Genomic DNA, 16,469 nt, shown 5'->3' on the forward strand with positions numbered 1-16,469 from the left:
TGAACTCGCGTAGCAATAATTGTTGTTCTCGGTTTTACAATAAATTAGACATACAAAATCATATATTTCGAAACACAATTATTATAATAGTTTTGAACGTTGCAGAGATTATATACTAAATACTAACCTTTGTACGTCCGTCTCTGAGCGCCACAACAAAGTCGGTTTAATATTATGTCACACAATGGTGGCGTATCAGCCATAGATGCGAACAATGTAGAAAAGTTTGTGAAAAATAAAACAATGTCTGACAGAGAGAAATTGGCTTGGCTTCTATGTTAATAACATGGACGACAAATTGAATAAAAGTTCTGCTAGTTGGTACACCGTGCGACGTGCGTCAACACGAACTTCAGGCAGCCCTTGCAACGCCGACGACACTGAGCAGCTAAACAGGAAAGTCGGGATATTTTCGTATGAGGAAACGTTTTGATTAATCTCATAGTATCAAACACGAGGCAACGCGAAACGCTCGGCAGTCGCTGTACCGATTATTCCAAATCAACATTACGATTGCATAATACAAACTAATGACGGTGGGAGATGTGTCGCTCAAACTTATCATTTTCAAGTATTTTGATTGTTCTAAAAAAATAAGAAAATATATTTAACATCCGTCTATTTTGAATACGATAAAAATATTATTTTGTTAAAAATTGAATAGCTTGAAAGAAAAAACATTACTGAAAGTGAAGGTTGCAGGTTCGATCTTTTCCTTGGTTTGTTGTATTTACTCCTCGAAGATACTCATCTCAGATGGAAAGGAAATGGGAAAAGTTATGGATGAGTAACGGGTCATTGAAATTTTTCCAATTTTACGTAAAAAAAGACTGGCGTTTTGTATATTTATTTCAAAAAGTTTGGCTTTTATAAAAAGTGCTGATAAAATATTAATTTGCAATTTACATTTTAATCTCGCAAAATATAAAAAGCGAAGCGCTGCTTACGCAACAAAGGGTGGTTCCCCTTTTTAATCAATTTTAATAAAGAGGAAATACCTTTCGAATGCATAGCAATATATTTGTAGTTATAGTATGTACATCCACAAAAGTTGTACAAAATTGATGATATTCTCCTGACCGATTTCGGTGACGGCAGCCAATCTCAAGGAAGTACGCTGGACATATTACAGTGCACAAGTGCATTCGCTATTCTCTCGCTCTCTGATGATCCGATGGTACTGCCAATCGGACATGACCGTGGAGAGTTCAGTCACTGGACCCACTGGGTTTATGTGCTTTTCGGCGCTATGCAGGAGTGTGTTTTTTTCCGAACCCGTGGTAGTTTTTAGTTAGACCATCAATAAGTAAGTGTAATGCTTCAATGTTGAATAAAGGATTTTGATTTTGTACCCTGAACCTCGTCAGCAGGCTTAGAAGCTAGCCAAGAAATACCATCACAAAAAGTATATGTATGTAGTTTAGTTCGTGTTCTTCACGAGTAGTGTTGTCGTGTGTCGAAAGCGGCGACGGATCATGTTGGTCTGACGGAGTGCAGAGCCCAGGCTTGGCGTAGCGCCAGCGTCGGCGTGACGCTCTCCGCCAAGTCTTCCATACAGTACATTTGTTCATAATAATATTTGCAGATACCACTTCTAAGAAATTGGCAATTACACGGTATTGACGTAAACTTCTGTTTTCAAATGGCAATATCTAAATATAATGTTATTATTTTTTGTAAGTTATGTTCTTTAAAAACATTTTAATGTGTATGTTTAATTTGTGCATATTCGTCATGTGTTACATGAAATTCTGACACATATCCACCAAATACTAATGACGAAGCGTGGTGAAATTAGCTCTAAAACATTTATTTAAAAGAAGGCGGTGATTTGCCCAGCAAAGACACCAAAGTATATATATATATATATATATATATTATATGGAAACAGAGACGCGATGAAGACATTGATATGCTTTTTTATTCATTCATTGCATAATGGACTGATTTCATTACGTTTATTCGAAGCCTGTTTTCGCATATTTTGCAAATTGCTGTTTATCGGTGCGTGAGCGTCACGTCATCGACGCCATGCTTTCCTTGTTTACGAAAAATGTGCGGAAGTCACTTTTTTGTCTTCAAAGTCTTATTTGTAAAAGAAAAAACAAATTATATTTACAATTTCTAGCGTTTGATGTTTCGTTATTCTCATAACGGTAACTCATAAACTCTTATCGTAACCTTTGTTCGTATTATATTAAGGATTATTTTACGATCTTCTTTGATCTAATATTGATTAGAATATTAATTAACTTTAACGTAATATTGCGATTCAAAACAATGATTCGTAATAAAAAAAAATATAATAAAACTGGCCAATTTGTATGTTTAACGTGTGTAACCTATTAATACATTAGAGCGTTGATATAACGTTAGTTGTTGATTTTTAGGTAGCATGTATTTAATTATATTTTTTTAATTCACTCTTGTCATTTAATTATTCGAATAGAGTAACTACTAATATTCTAAGAAACTAAATATGTTACGCATGTTAAAGTTGCCGTTAGTATTCAAGTTATTTTATCTTATTTATTAAGACTTTATTGCACACAATTTACAAACATTATATAAAAGAACAAGTAGTACATAAAGTATGCAAAGCGGCCTCACAGTGATCTCTTCCAGGCAACCTCAATAAAGTTTTTTTTGGCAGGAACAATAATCGGACGTAGTGTGCATTCAATTTATGATTAATATTTATTAAATCCTACTTAGAATCTTAATAAAAATATGTCACATTCCAACACACATACTCTTATATATGTTAATACATATAATTTCGTATTTAGATTCCTTTTGCGGATTACCGTCCCATCAGATTATGAGAGTTAGGGAATAAAGACTCCACCTTAGTTTGCGCACACACTTGTGATTTACAATAATATGTTCTGCGTAGTTGGCTAATCTTTCTTGATTGACCGCCGTGGCCGAAATCGGCTTGGTATATTATTATTTTAACAATCACATTAAACGGTTTATCTAAATTTGATTTAAAATACGATTATAGATTAACGCGTTCTAACAAACAAAATCTACATTATTTTATATTAGTACAGATAAGCCGTATAAGTCACTACAAGTTCAAGGAGGACGATTAGTCATCATAAGCACACGTAAATACAAGTAAAATAAGTACAAAAACTCGGAGATAAAGGAAAATGGATCCTATTTGTTTGTTAATAAGGTCTAATACCTTTGTATTTTAAATAGAAGGTTAAAAGATTAACAGTAACAGTCTTCAAATATTACAATTCTGTGAGTTGATAAAGGCTTCATAGTTGATTTAGATCTACCTGGTTCATAAACACCGCTTTTTAAGATTATATTTTCAATGCGAAAGTAATTGTGTATATTTGTGACGTCATCACGATAAAAACACTGTACCGATAGCAATTTTTGTTATAGAGGAAGAGTGGGACCGCGGTAATGACAAACAAAAGTGTTTTAATTACAGGATAAATAAATTTGTTGCGGATGCAGTCAAGGGGTGCCATCTGTTCAGTGTTCAGGTCTCTCCGACATTAGCTTTTATATTTTACACGCTTCAAACAGATACTAGTAATTATACATACGACAAATATATTGTTACGCAGGTAGTTAATAATGAGAGTCCAAATACTACCTGCTTCATGGTCCTTTTATCGTCCGTTGTGACTTCTGAGGGGCGTGTTGTAGCGTACAATATGATTAAATAAACTTTTGACACAGCCCGTAAATATTCCTACGTTAGGCAACGTTCTTCTAGTAAGGATAAGACTTGGAGTTTATTTCACCATATTGGCGGATACACTTGTGTCTGAGATTCAATTAGCACGTGCCGGTTTTCTCACCTCCTTTTCCAAACCGCCGAGAACACGATATGAATTATAAATAAAGTAAATCGAAAGTGATGGGTACTTGACTCGACTGAAGACGCGATCTTTGTTTAAGATCCTCATGGTCTAATCACTAGAACATCGTGGTTCGTTTAGTTACATTAAAGCTAGAAAATATGTTAAAATAATGTATAAAAACCCATATAAGTAGTGAGTATAATTGTAATAAGACTTTATTGAATAAAATCAAGATCTCTCAATGAACCGTACCAATAGCTAAAGCCAGCACCTACACAGTACACACGTCCGTAGCCCGACCAACATAAAGGCATTCTTTAATCAAAATGTGGAATGCTTTAGAAAAATGAGGGATTATTCAGATTATTATTCCGTTCGAGCGATTTTCTAAAACAGCTCCGGATTTCCTTAATATCGCAATAGATGTATTAACGTTACCTTTTTGTCACAAAAATGTATGTAAGTAATGTGGATGATATTTGTGGATACTGTCGTCGTGCGTCGTAAACATAGTTATAAGAATAAATAAATAAACAAGATATGTTATAAGAATCAAAAATAAAAAAAATAAATTAAATACAATTAACATATTCGTGTGACCGTTACATGTTTTGTAATTTTGAAAGTGATTTAAGACTAAGGGATAGAAATTATGTCAAGAAAAAGTACAAATATAAAATAAAAACATGAAAGTCAAATCGTTGACTGCTAGTTGTGAAAATCCCAAAGGTGCGTGCATCATGTTAATAAAAATATAATTGCATGAATATTTGAAATATTTTAAGTAGTTTAAGTCAAGGTGTTTGAAGCCACAATAGCCGAGAGGGCGATGTGTGTTTACGCCTCACTGGAGTGGTATAGCGATATAAATAATTCCTTAGAAACAGTCATTGCTATACATGCTTGAAGTAGGTTTTAAAAAAAAAATTAGATATACTCTGATAGGAGTCGGGTGCGAGACACATCTCCTATTTAATGTAGACATATCAGTTCTGAGCAATAAGTCACATACAACCGGAAATTCATAAGTTCACTCAGTAGTCTAGAATCACCTTCGCGAGCCCGCAATAACTGAGTATTAGAATATCGCTCCTAATCCCGGATTACACACAAAGGGCCGCTGTTTTCCTCAAACAACCTTTTATCTGCTTCACAGACAGGGTTTTCCTTATTGACCTATAGTTTGTTTTCTTACGATTTCGTTACGGCTTAAGCAGGACTCTTTGGAGATGATAAAACGCATTCCGTTTGGATTTTAGTGTCGGGGTAATCTTCCAACGTGGTTTATAGAGGGTTGATACTGAAATTTAGTACCTAATTGTTGAAAATTCTTATCATATTGCATTGTGGTAGGTTTTAAGTTTTACGGCCTTACTTATAAACGATACTTAGCAGCTGCTTAGTTAAACACTGACAAATTTACTTCATCTATCATTATTGACTTGACATTCGGAAGAACAAGACAAGGCATTTGTTCACCTATCAACCGCCGTATGGCCGTTGTTAGTGATGCAGTGGTTGCTTAAAAATGTTAGTAGTATTTTTATTAAAAATATTATAATAAATGTTAGTATTGTAACCTTGTAAATCAGTGCATCGTGAGATGACACGCTTGCCGTGATAATTATCTGATTTACTTTATAACGACTTTTATTGTGTTAGTATGTAAATAAAACGTTAACATATTATCTAATCACTATCGGCATTAACAGTTAATCTGAAACAAAAATCGTAAGTTATATAAATATAATAATAGTAGTAAGTAATATCGATTCGCAAAACGAGGTCAACGACCGCGTCACGTCCCCAGCGCCGCGGCGCGGCAACCGACCGTGCCGCCACCCGGCCGTCTGATCGCGTGCGGCGTACATTCTACACTACACTGCCGACGCGTCAGCCGTTAGTCCGTCGCCGAGCACGGCCGATACCACCCGTGCCGTATCTCCGCGCACGATAACTTCCCGTTGACACGTTGCGTACTGGCAAACACAACGTAGGAGAGACTCGCCGCCGCAAACATTGCGAAGTTATAGCCGGTCCATATTTAAGCGTAGTAGTCTACGTAGTAACAGTGTGTGTTCCTTCGACATGGACAAAATCGACCCTGAGCGACTCATCAGCTTGGTGCACGGCCGGCCGGGCCTGTGGGACAAGAGTCTGGAGAGTCACAAGGACTTTGTTTTGAGATCAAACGCGTGGAAAGATATTTGTAGGACTTTGAATCCAGACTTTAATGATATGCCTCGTAAGGAAAGAAATGCTTATGGTGAGAAAACTTACACACCCTACCCTACCAATTTTTTTTTTTATTATTTACGACTGGGTCGGGCTGCGTTTAGCTGGTTTGTATAAATGTCAATCTTGACTACTAATAATAAATATTTTTTTCAGTGAAAACAGTTATGAAGAAATGGACGAACATGCGAGACGCCTGGAAAAAGACAGTCTCCGAAGATAAACGGAAGTTTAAGCCTTACGTTCATCACGAACAAATGAAGTTTCTTCTGAAGAACTATAATAAAGGTGACATCACAGACACAGAGCAGTGCAAGGAAGTAATAGAAGAGTATAGCGATGATGCTTCGGAAAGCGTCGCCAGCAGCAGCAACAGACCAGCCAAGAGACTAAAAACACACGAGCAAGAGGAACGAGACGCCGCCTTCGTCCATTACATGAACGTAAAGTCAGCCCACGCTGAAGATCCTCACATCTCATTCTTTAGAAGTCTTTTACCGAGCTTACAAAAACTGGACGAAGATGAAACATTAGACTTTCAAATGGGTGTCATCAAACTACTACAGGAGATAAGGAGGAGAGCAAGGGTCCCATACCACGAGCCCTACCTACACTACGGCTTGCCGTCGTCCAGCTACGAAATGGTTGAAATTAAAAAAGATGTTGACTAGGGTTTACTTCATTTTACATCCTTAAGGTATTATTTGTAATATTATAATTAATATTTTTTTAGTAATTGTTTTATGTGGTAACGCTTTTTAAAATATTAAAGTTTAATAATGTACACCTGAATGGTCATTGAAATAATTTCCATATTATCATAAGTGACACATATTGTTTGTGCACTAGTGTAAAAATATAATATAAAAGTTAAAAATAACAGGAAATATAAAATAAATTGAATCCACAAGCGATGCTTATTATTTTTATAGCGCTTTAAATTAAGTTCTTCATGTGCTGCGAGATTTTTATATATTTATTTTTTTACATTATGACGGAATTAAGTGTTCTGGTACGTTTTTATGGTTATATTTACCAATTTTTTTATGTCAATTTTTCTTCTATTTATAGTCATCAGGTAAATATTTCACCCGACCCAGTAATACCGCAGGACCTCGTCAGGTCACTTTAATATAATATAACAAAGGATCTCTTTATTCGTTTTTTTATTGACAACGTATAAGAAATGCGAAAGTATAAACTAAGAAGTTACTTATTTTGTAAATAAATAATATGTATGTATATAAAATTGTCTTTCAATGTTTGTGAGAATACATAGTGGGATTTCACCAATGGGGATTGAATAAAATATACACCTTTGATTTGCGTGAATTTCAAAGTATCCCCGGGGGGCAAAAATGCTTTGTAAATATGGCCAGCCACGTCGAGCCAACATGTCAATAGATTTAATAAATTAAAAAACAGATGATCCATTCTACGCAACGCTTACTTCTCGCTGCTTAGATTTTTCGTGACGTCAACAATGACACAGGTATTTAAATATAGATACTTAAATACGGATGAGTTCAATTAATGACCTGCCTAGTGCGATTCGACGGGAATCGAAGATCAAGATATTTGCTATCCTTATATACTTTTAATCAAGTGGAGTTAGTAAAACTATATCAAAGTTGTGGCTTTAATGCATCCGGGTGACTCGTTAAGGACAAACTTCTGTAATATGCCGCGTTGGCACGGATTCAAATTTAATGTTACAACAGTGGCTTTGCTGTGTAAACTTGTGGAACGGTTAATGAAGATTAAGGGTTTCATTTATTTGTTGCATCCAATAGTATTGTGTCATAACGCTTTTTAGGAAGAATAATTAGACGCTTGTCGTCCGCGCTGCTCAATCCGCTTAGAGAATACGACACGTGCTTCACAACTACTTTCACCGTAGCGTGCGTCGTAACGGCATGTTACTTCGCCGGAGAGCACGTGGTAATGCAAGCGTTAAGGATATACAAGATGTTCACTGTAATTAACTCCATGCGTTTCGGTGAAGTGTTAAAATAATTAAAAGCTTTGGTCTCGAGCGCTGTTCATATTTATGTATTATTTATGAACAGTAACGTACAACTTATCTCTAAATAAATAGTTTAACTTTATCATTAAGACAATTCAAATAGTCGGGACTGTTCTGATGCTTGTTAAGTAATCATTTGATAAGGACTATTCACTAGACTTGACTAAACATCCACCTAGCTGATTGTGTAAGAAAAAATTGGCATGGGAAATTACACTCTAAATCGAAGACTATACGGAGCTGAATAGATTAAAGCGAATTTTAAGGAATCTCTTAACTAAGATTTAAGGGATTTCAAACCTTACGGCGATAAAGACAAAATTTAAATTAACGTTTTGAGTGGGTACTGAAGGTTAGGAGAGGGTAAACTTGACGGCATAGTTGTAAGTTGGGAGTTTACTCAGAGCGTTAATTTGTGTTTCGAATCGGCTCGTGAAACTTGGCAATAATGTTGGATAACTATCAGTTACAATTGCCGCCTGATAGCGTTTATCCAATGAAACTTTGCAAGCCCTTCAAATTGAAAGAACCCTCGCAACCCTTCCTTCTCGAGGGTTTCATATAAAAGCCCTTTATATTTTCTGGCTACTAATATATAAGAAGTTTTCGTTTAACTTTATATTCCATGTGTTGTTTTTAAAATAAATATATTTCTAGTACGTCACGTACATCGGGTACTCATTTAAGAACCGAATTCATCTTCTTAGACACTTTAATGAAATGTAAATGTTTAATGGGTTTGTATCTCGGAGTTGGGCGTGATGTCAATGTTGGAACATGAGAGGAACAATGCTTTCAGACAAATTGCCTTGAATGCCTGCAGCGAGAACTCGAATTTTGTCACAAATATTGAATTACCATGACATCCTCAAATTGCTGTCCGCGTCAGACCTTATTTACCGGTTTATTGCACGTGATTGTAGCGTTATTGCGAAACGAACTTTGCTGGAAGGTTTTAAGGCTTATTGTTAATTGTTCCGGCAATCGTCACGTTTCTCATCTTGCGGCTGGTCCAAGTTTCGCCCAGCTAGACTCCCCGGCGGCTGCGGCGGTTGACGTTCGAGGCATTTCTCCAATAGCTACGTACAATTTGCTTCATTACATTGTTCACCTGGCAACAGTATTGGCTAAAGAGTCCAGACGTCTGACGTCAATGCACATACATATGCCAAGCTTTTACACTACACGTCAATTAGAAATTTTTGCTAATTTTATTTTGCCATTGCTTAATATAAATATTTATAAAATAATATGTAATTAATTTTAAGCGTCCTTGACTATGTCGCCACATGAACGTAGCAATAAATGTTTAAGTTATTAATATTATAATTGCATTGGCTTTTACGGATAAGTACAAAAGTACTACTAGAAATATAAAGTAAAACATGAATTGTTTTTATTTAATTTAATAACTCAATTAAAATTATTACTTCTCGATACCAAGATTTTTTGGACGAGCAAATGGGCCACCTGATGGTAAATGTTTAGTCAACTGTTTAGTCAAATTTTATAACTGCTTACGAAAATTTTAGTTATATTGAGATGAAAAGAATGAATTTATTTATTGCATAACAAAACGAAATTACAAAAAGGTTCACTTTGCATTAGTTCCTGCCAGCCAACTTGAAGACGTACACGAAAGACTAAAAAAGTAAATAAAATATTAAAACCACGTAATTTAAATTATATAGTATATACTTATACAGTACACATAATATATACACAAATAATATCATTTAAATTACTACATTACTTATGTACATGTTTTGGAAAACGGATTGGCAAAGGGATTGCAATTCATAAGAATTTGTCAGAAAGATAAAGCTTTGTGTAGTATGTATTAATTACATATAGTTGATGCTGACGGTACTGACTGAGCTGTCAATTACATTCGAGTGATCGAATAGAAATCGTCTAATGTTGTAACAATGTGTTGTCATTTCTAAAAGGTGAAGGCGAAATTGCAGGTTCGGAGATTAATTATAGCGAAGTATGCGAGCAACGACCCTGCCGGCCCTGCCAACATTTATCCCCGTGGCGTTTCGTGAGTGCTGAAGTGGGGATCGCTGTCATTGCCGGGAATAGAACCGCCGAACTCCGTTGACGTTCATCCACGGCCATGAACTTGTCAAATGTTTTTGAATATGTGTCATTGAAAATAATATTATACAATATAATGTTTTTCACGTGTTTCTACTGTTTTATGATACACTTACTTGTATTTCGTCAAATATTTAACTTTATAAAATACATATAATAAATATATTTATTGTATTCCATAAATATATATATATCACAACATAAATAACATAAAACTATTAAAGTTATACAAAATAAGATAATCTTAGTACTAAGTAACAATCTCTCATGAAATCTCAATTCCAGCTAAATAAAAAGTTAAAATAAAGTCAATATAAATTTATGAATCATACATATTACATAATGATGTACTTATATATTCCAATCAAATAAACGCGATCAATCAAAAAAATAATTTCACCGTTCTTAAGTCTTAAACTATCTATAAACTATTTATTACAGAATTATTTATACGTATATGGTTTATTATATAATAAAACATGAGAATGAAAGACATTTTTCGGTTTTTCAAATTAATTTTATCACATAAATCTGATTGTTTATTGTATCATACAGTCCCATCCACTCAACCCCTTCACCGCCGTGTTCGCCATTTTGACAATAGATTTCAACAAAATTCGTTCTCAATAGATGTTTGTGTATCATCAGAAACATTTCGCCGAATTTCAAGATTGTTTATCACAACATGGAAGAGTAGCAATGTTGAATGTTTGCACAAGTTATAATTAAACAGACACCAATATTGTGTTCCTAAGTTCCATTGTAATTAAATCTTCCAGCGATACGCCATTTGTATACATTGTATTTATGAATTTATCATTAAACAAATTACTGTCATACTTTGTAAGATAAAAAATGGAGTCGACTGAATGAAAAAGATTCACAATAAAACAGCGACGTTAACTGATGGTGATGCTGAGACAGGAGATAAATAGCGCTGGTTGATGGACTCCCGCTCCTAAACATCGTAGCTTGTTATTTTTGTGCAACGTCAAGCCGCTCGAAATTTTAAATTACATGTCTTTAAATGTTTCGTCCGGATGTCCCAGTGATTAGCAATGAGAACGAATCAGTTTGGTGGAGGGGGGATACTTTAAAAGACAAGATGAGACATCAAGCGTATAATTTTTTATCTCAATGTATTGCCGTGAGTAAAATATAATATACGAGTAGCTCTCGTTAGTATTTTTGTTACTTTAACGAATTAAAATTGAAATGTTCCATGGTACGAAACTCATTACTCAAAATCTTTATTCAATACATATAGAAGCATAACACTCACGGACTGTCAATAATCTACTGCCGGTGCGGAAAGAAACAAATCACCTCAACTGGATTTCTTTTGTTTTCCGACAATTATTAGTGTTAACAATGTATTTATTTATGTATGAAACCTGCCGGCCTGGTTATCTACGATTCCTCTAACGACGTCAGAGCATAGCTCGTATACAACACAAATATATATTAGAAAACGTAAATACGTGACTATTAAAATTTAATCAGAGATTATTTGAACAGAATTTCTGCCAAGACTTCGGTTAAATAAGACGCGAGAATCTTCTAAAGCTGCTCGACGAAAACTTCATTCGGATCCGCAATCCCGGGTATTAGGGACTCAACTTTCTAATTATCCACAAAGTGCTCCGAAACTCTCGTAGCTATAATTTGTTTTTCAACATCTTACTCATTACGACAGCCGCGGGTCTCATTAGAACAATTCTAAATACGTGCGGCGAGAGTCGAGCGACACGTGGATTTTGGCACGCTCCGGCCGAGGAGACATCGCTTGCATCATGTTCGCGAACTTTACGAAACTAATTGAAATCATTTATCTCAAAATATATTAAGCAGATCGATGGTGACTATAATACACGTGTCAAAGTATTACCGTAGTTTTGCCAAATGTTGTGTAAAATACGATTTCATTAAATTACTCAATCACAACACTGGAACTTACGAGTATTACAAGTCGTTCGACTGTTATTTCTTACCAACCCAGTACGTACGTGCGTACTACTTACTCAGTGCGATCACTATAATAACAAAATTATGGTATTCAAATTTATTTTAAATGTGAGTATCTTTGTTATATATTTTGTTCGTTTATAATGTGTCTGCCTCAGCTAGCGATTTCAGTATCCGCATTAATAAACTGCTTTTGTGATTTAAATTACGGATAGAAATGAGTAACGACTGTGAAATATTATACAACTGCAAGTCTGTTACGGGAATGTAATTATATATTTACACAATCACAAATTCAGTACGGCTGATTAAATTAGCATAAAGCTACGGAGCCGCAAAATTAAATATTTTATTTAAATATTATTCGAGCTCGTTTGGAATAAACATTTGCATATCGTAATAATGTTACTATCCTATGGATCCATTTTCATCTGGTAACAAACAACACGGATCATAATTGACTCCAGGATCATAGAATTAAATGCGGTTGAGTGTCGTAAGAGTTAATTATAGTTTGAACTTGTCAGCCAGGACGGTGGCGACACGCGGCGTGTGGCGTGTGGCGTGCGGCGTGCGGCGCGGTTGTCAGCGGGCAGACAAGTCGGCGCTGGCACACCGCCACTAGCTAGCTCCGTGGGTTCATGGTGACGGGCAACGCGCACGACCGCACATGGCTTCGTACCGCTCTCGCCCTTTTACTACACTATCCGTTCTAAAGACTATTTTCTCGTAACAACTTTTAGCTGTCAAGGCGAGAATAAATTTCTCAGAAAATCTTTTGAAGTCAGAAATATTTTCGACGTCACCCGAAATAACGTGAGAGCAGTTTAAATTATCCCCGAGTCGTGTTACAAAGGGTTGCCTCGACGCTAATGTTCACCGCTTACTGCTTGCTGCTCTCGGTGGCTTCAGTAAATTGCGAATTAATGGCACATAATACAGCTACTCTCCTGGATTACGTTATCTAATCTCTTTATCCTAATTTAAAGGTTCGTACGTCCTGCACCTTCAACGAAGCGAGGGCACGAAATTAAGGTTGGAATTTACATAATCGGTGTCGGCCCCGGCCGCGGTCTCTTCCGCGTTCTCATTACCACCGTTCACTATATTCTTTACCTTACAGAAACATAAAATAATAACGCGCACAATATGACGGGCTTATATACAGAGATAAACATTTTCAGCGCTGTTTGAAACGCCGCGATTACGCCAACCCTCCGAGATTAGGGTAGAATATTGAAAATTACGTTTTGATATTCAAATATAAAATGTTCTAAATGAATAGCTCCGCCTGAGCGACGAATACGGTGATTCGTTGTCTTCATATTAAAAAATATTACTTATTTGAATTATTACCAAGAATGTACGCGATGTACTGTGAGTACTGAGACGGTGGGCGCAGTGCCAAGCTTTTATTAGCAATATTATACGATACAGTGTCTTTGTTTGAAATAGACTAAATCATTTTATTCTGTTTCCAATATTCTGCAGGCTTTCAAATACTATGCAGTAGTCACAATACGTAAATCATAACCGGTGTTTGCGGGTCTAAGCCTGGACAAACATCTTTAAATTTATATGTACTAAATTGGTACTCATAATTTATCTTGTGGTAGTTTTATGTCCCTTGAATGTAAGCGATGGTTGACATTTCTTTCAATACCAATGTCTAAGCGCGTTTGGTGACCACTTACCATCAGGTGGCCCATATGCTCGTCCGCCTTCCTATTCTATAAAAAAAATATATTCGTTACTAGTGACTTCGGGTGGACAACTTGTTTACCAGTCAATAACTCGTTTTTTTATATTCAACAACAAAAAAGTTATTATTTATTCCCTTAATACGTTCAATTTTATCAGATTAATGTTCATCGATTACGATGCTCGTTATGATTTCCTTTTATAAATTAATTAATTAGCCTCGGTAACGATTACAAGCGCGTCACCGAGCGAGTTGGCAACATAATTCAAAGTTAGTTTTTATTTATAAAATCCGTGTAGCGGGCGTGACGGGACGTGACGGGACTCGACGGTGACAGCTGGTGGCAGGTTCACGGTCGCCCACGAACGTGTCTTAATTGGAAACAAATGCTCTTATTAAAATATTTAATAATCAATTTCCTATTTGTTTTAGATATATAGGCACGGTATCTTAGAGTTGTATAATAAGGAATACGTATTTGGACTCTACTACCACTTACCATCAGGTGGAGTGGAGTCATTTGCCCTCCAGAAATATAAAAAAAAGGAAAGTTTATTTTTTAATTTTGCTCATATAATCTTTTGATCTGAAGCACATGGGCTCCCACGTGGAACATGGTAAGTTGTCACCCACGATCATATTAAAGCAAATTTTGGCAAGATATTATAAATTGTACATTGATTATATAAGTAATATAGTTTTTAGCTTACGAGTTACGAGTTTACAGTGGAAAGGCAACGGAATAAATTTGAATGTCGCGAGCGAGGCAGCTTGTTCTAAATATTATAATTTTATCTATACAAAACCGTTGCGAATCATTTAGCCGTCTCTTCAGGAAGGTTATAATATTAATCTTTTCAAAACATGTTAATCGGTATCGTGCGCCGTATTCCGAAGGCTACGCGCCAAATATGATAACACTATCTTCGTGTTTCATTTCATTTTAAAACATATTTTTGTATTTCTAAGGAGCAAAGCGCCAAAACTATGTAGTTCAAGGATATTTGGCTTTTAGAAATATATTTGGATATCTTAGTAGCACATATATACATACTTACATACGTCTAATCAAATTCACGGAAACACTACTGAGCTTTTGACGTACTGAATTTATGTTTACGTATTTGAAATATTACGCTCTGGGCTCTGAAGGTAAACATTGTACACATGTATAAGTCGAAGACAATTAGGAGACATATAAATCTAAGAAGACTTGCGTATTAAGCTCGGAATCCTGTGAGTACATAGTACATGTGTTTTATATTGAAAATATTTACTGAAGTATATCCAGAGCGCGGGCCGGCTAAGAACTAAATTCCATCCAATTCCGCTCGGACGTGCTTGACGTCAAAACTTTCGCGTTTATAATTATAGTACGATATAAAATGTTGTAAAGAGTGCTTAAATCTTAATGAAATATCGCAGTGTGGCGTTTGTTTGATAAATGCGGTATAATTTTGGTAAAATAAATGGAAGCGCTTAAAGTAATAACTGCTTAAGAGCGCAGCGCTGCGCAGCTCGGCGTTGGGTGTAGCTCGCATTGCAATTTCGTTTAAAAATTAATATTCCCTGACACGCTCATAAAGGCTCGCCTGAGTCCTTGTTCATAAGTGACCGCGATATAAGATACTGTCTATTTTAAAATTAAAAAACTTTAAAGAGTTAAAAATAATAATATAATTTGTAATATTTCAAGATATATAGTTTACCGTTGAGATAGACTTTAGTTTTTTTTTATAAGAATCTTACATTCGAAGCTACCACGTTGAGCAAATGAGGTAACGGTGTACAATTTTCTTTCGTCACGAAAAGGGCTTATTATGATGTTTTCCTTCACCGCTGAGCGCGAGCGTCTCGTCACCACATGTAGTATTTAAAACAGTTGATCCGATGTTATGTGAAAATATAACTTCTGCTCACCAATCTCTCCGAGCGCTAAGCACCGGCGCGGGCGTGCCGCGCGTCGCGACGACAATCGTAAATAGTTTAATTATGTAGTCTGACATCGTTTCGAGGGTAAAGTGTTACTAATTGTAATATAGAAAGAAATTTGTCATCTTTTTTGCTGTATCTCAATTGTATGGACATTTGTTGTCTGAAAATAAATTATTATTATTAATATACTTACTTATTTTTCTTAAGCCCCCTTTTATTACCGATGATGATATAATACACCTCTGTATTAAATGTCAATAATAACTTCGTTTATTAAGTTATTTTATATTATTATATATTGATAAGATTACTTCAATAACTAATCAACGCTAATTTACATATATATACATATATATATATATATATATATATATATATATATATATATATATATATATATATATATATATATGTATATGTTGATTAGTTATATATATATATATATAATATATATATAGTATCTATTTGAGGTAACCGTTAATAAAAGGCTGATATAAAATGAATATAAATATTTCTTGAATTTGAAAGTTGATTATAATTTACATCATAAGGTATTTGTGATATAACATTGGGTTAGGTCGCTTGGTGCTCACGTGCAGCTCGGCTGTAATTATCATACGTCGGCACGGTCGGCACGAGAACAAAGCGATCGATACTTAACAAATGAGATCAT

At 35.3% G+C, this 16,469-nt stretch overlaps 1 protein-coding gene across 3 annotated transcripts; it reads left to right on the plus strand.

The window, feature by feature from the left end:
* The first annotated feature begins 5,751 nt into the window (after positions 1 to 5,751).
* On the plus strand, positions 5,752 to 10,171 carry LOC126771677 (uncharacterized). 3 transcript variants are annotated; one of them, XM_050491689.1, is made up of 3 exons: positions 5,752 to 6,099; positions 6,225 to 6,765; positions 10,044 to 10,171. In XM_050491689.1, exons 1-2 carry the CDS (start codon positions 5,922 to 5,924, stop codon positions 6,737 to 6,739), a joined length of 693 nt encoding a protein of 230 aa, XP_050347646.1. In that variant the 5' UTR covers positions 5,752 to 5,921; the 3' UTR covers positions 6,740 to 6,765; positions 10,044 to 10,171. The 3 variants fall into 3 exon arrangements, with proteins under 3 accessions (XP_050347646.1, XP_050347647.1, XP_050347645.1); XM_050491690.1 differs by having other exon boundaries at positions 10,062 to 10,073; XM_050491688.1 differs by lacking the exon at positions 10,044 to 10,171 and having other exon boundaries at positions 6,225 to 6,857.
* The last annotated feature ends 6,298 nt before the right edge of the window (positions 10,172 to 16,469 follow it).

Source organism: Nymphalis io, chromosome 11 (genome assembly GCF_905147045.1).
Source record: "Nymphalis io chromosome 11, ilAglIoxx1.1, whole genome shotgun sequence".
Classification (NCBI taxonomy): Eukaryota; Metazoa; Arthropoda; class Insecta; order Lepidoptera; family Nymphalidae; genus Nymphalis; species Nymphalis io.

Bases quoted from the DNA above. Each gene is read 5' to 3' on its own strand.
- LOC126771677 (XM_050491689.1), top strand. From the start codon at position 5,922: ATGGACAAAATCGACCCTGAGCGACTCATCAGCTTGGTGCACGGCCGG. The intron at 6,100-6,224 runs GTGAGAAAACTT...TATTTTTTTCAG, and splicing joins TAAGGAAAGAAATGCTTATG to TGAAAACAGTTATGAAGAAA.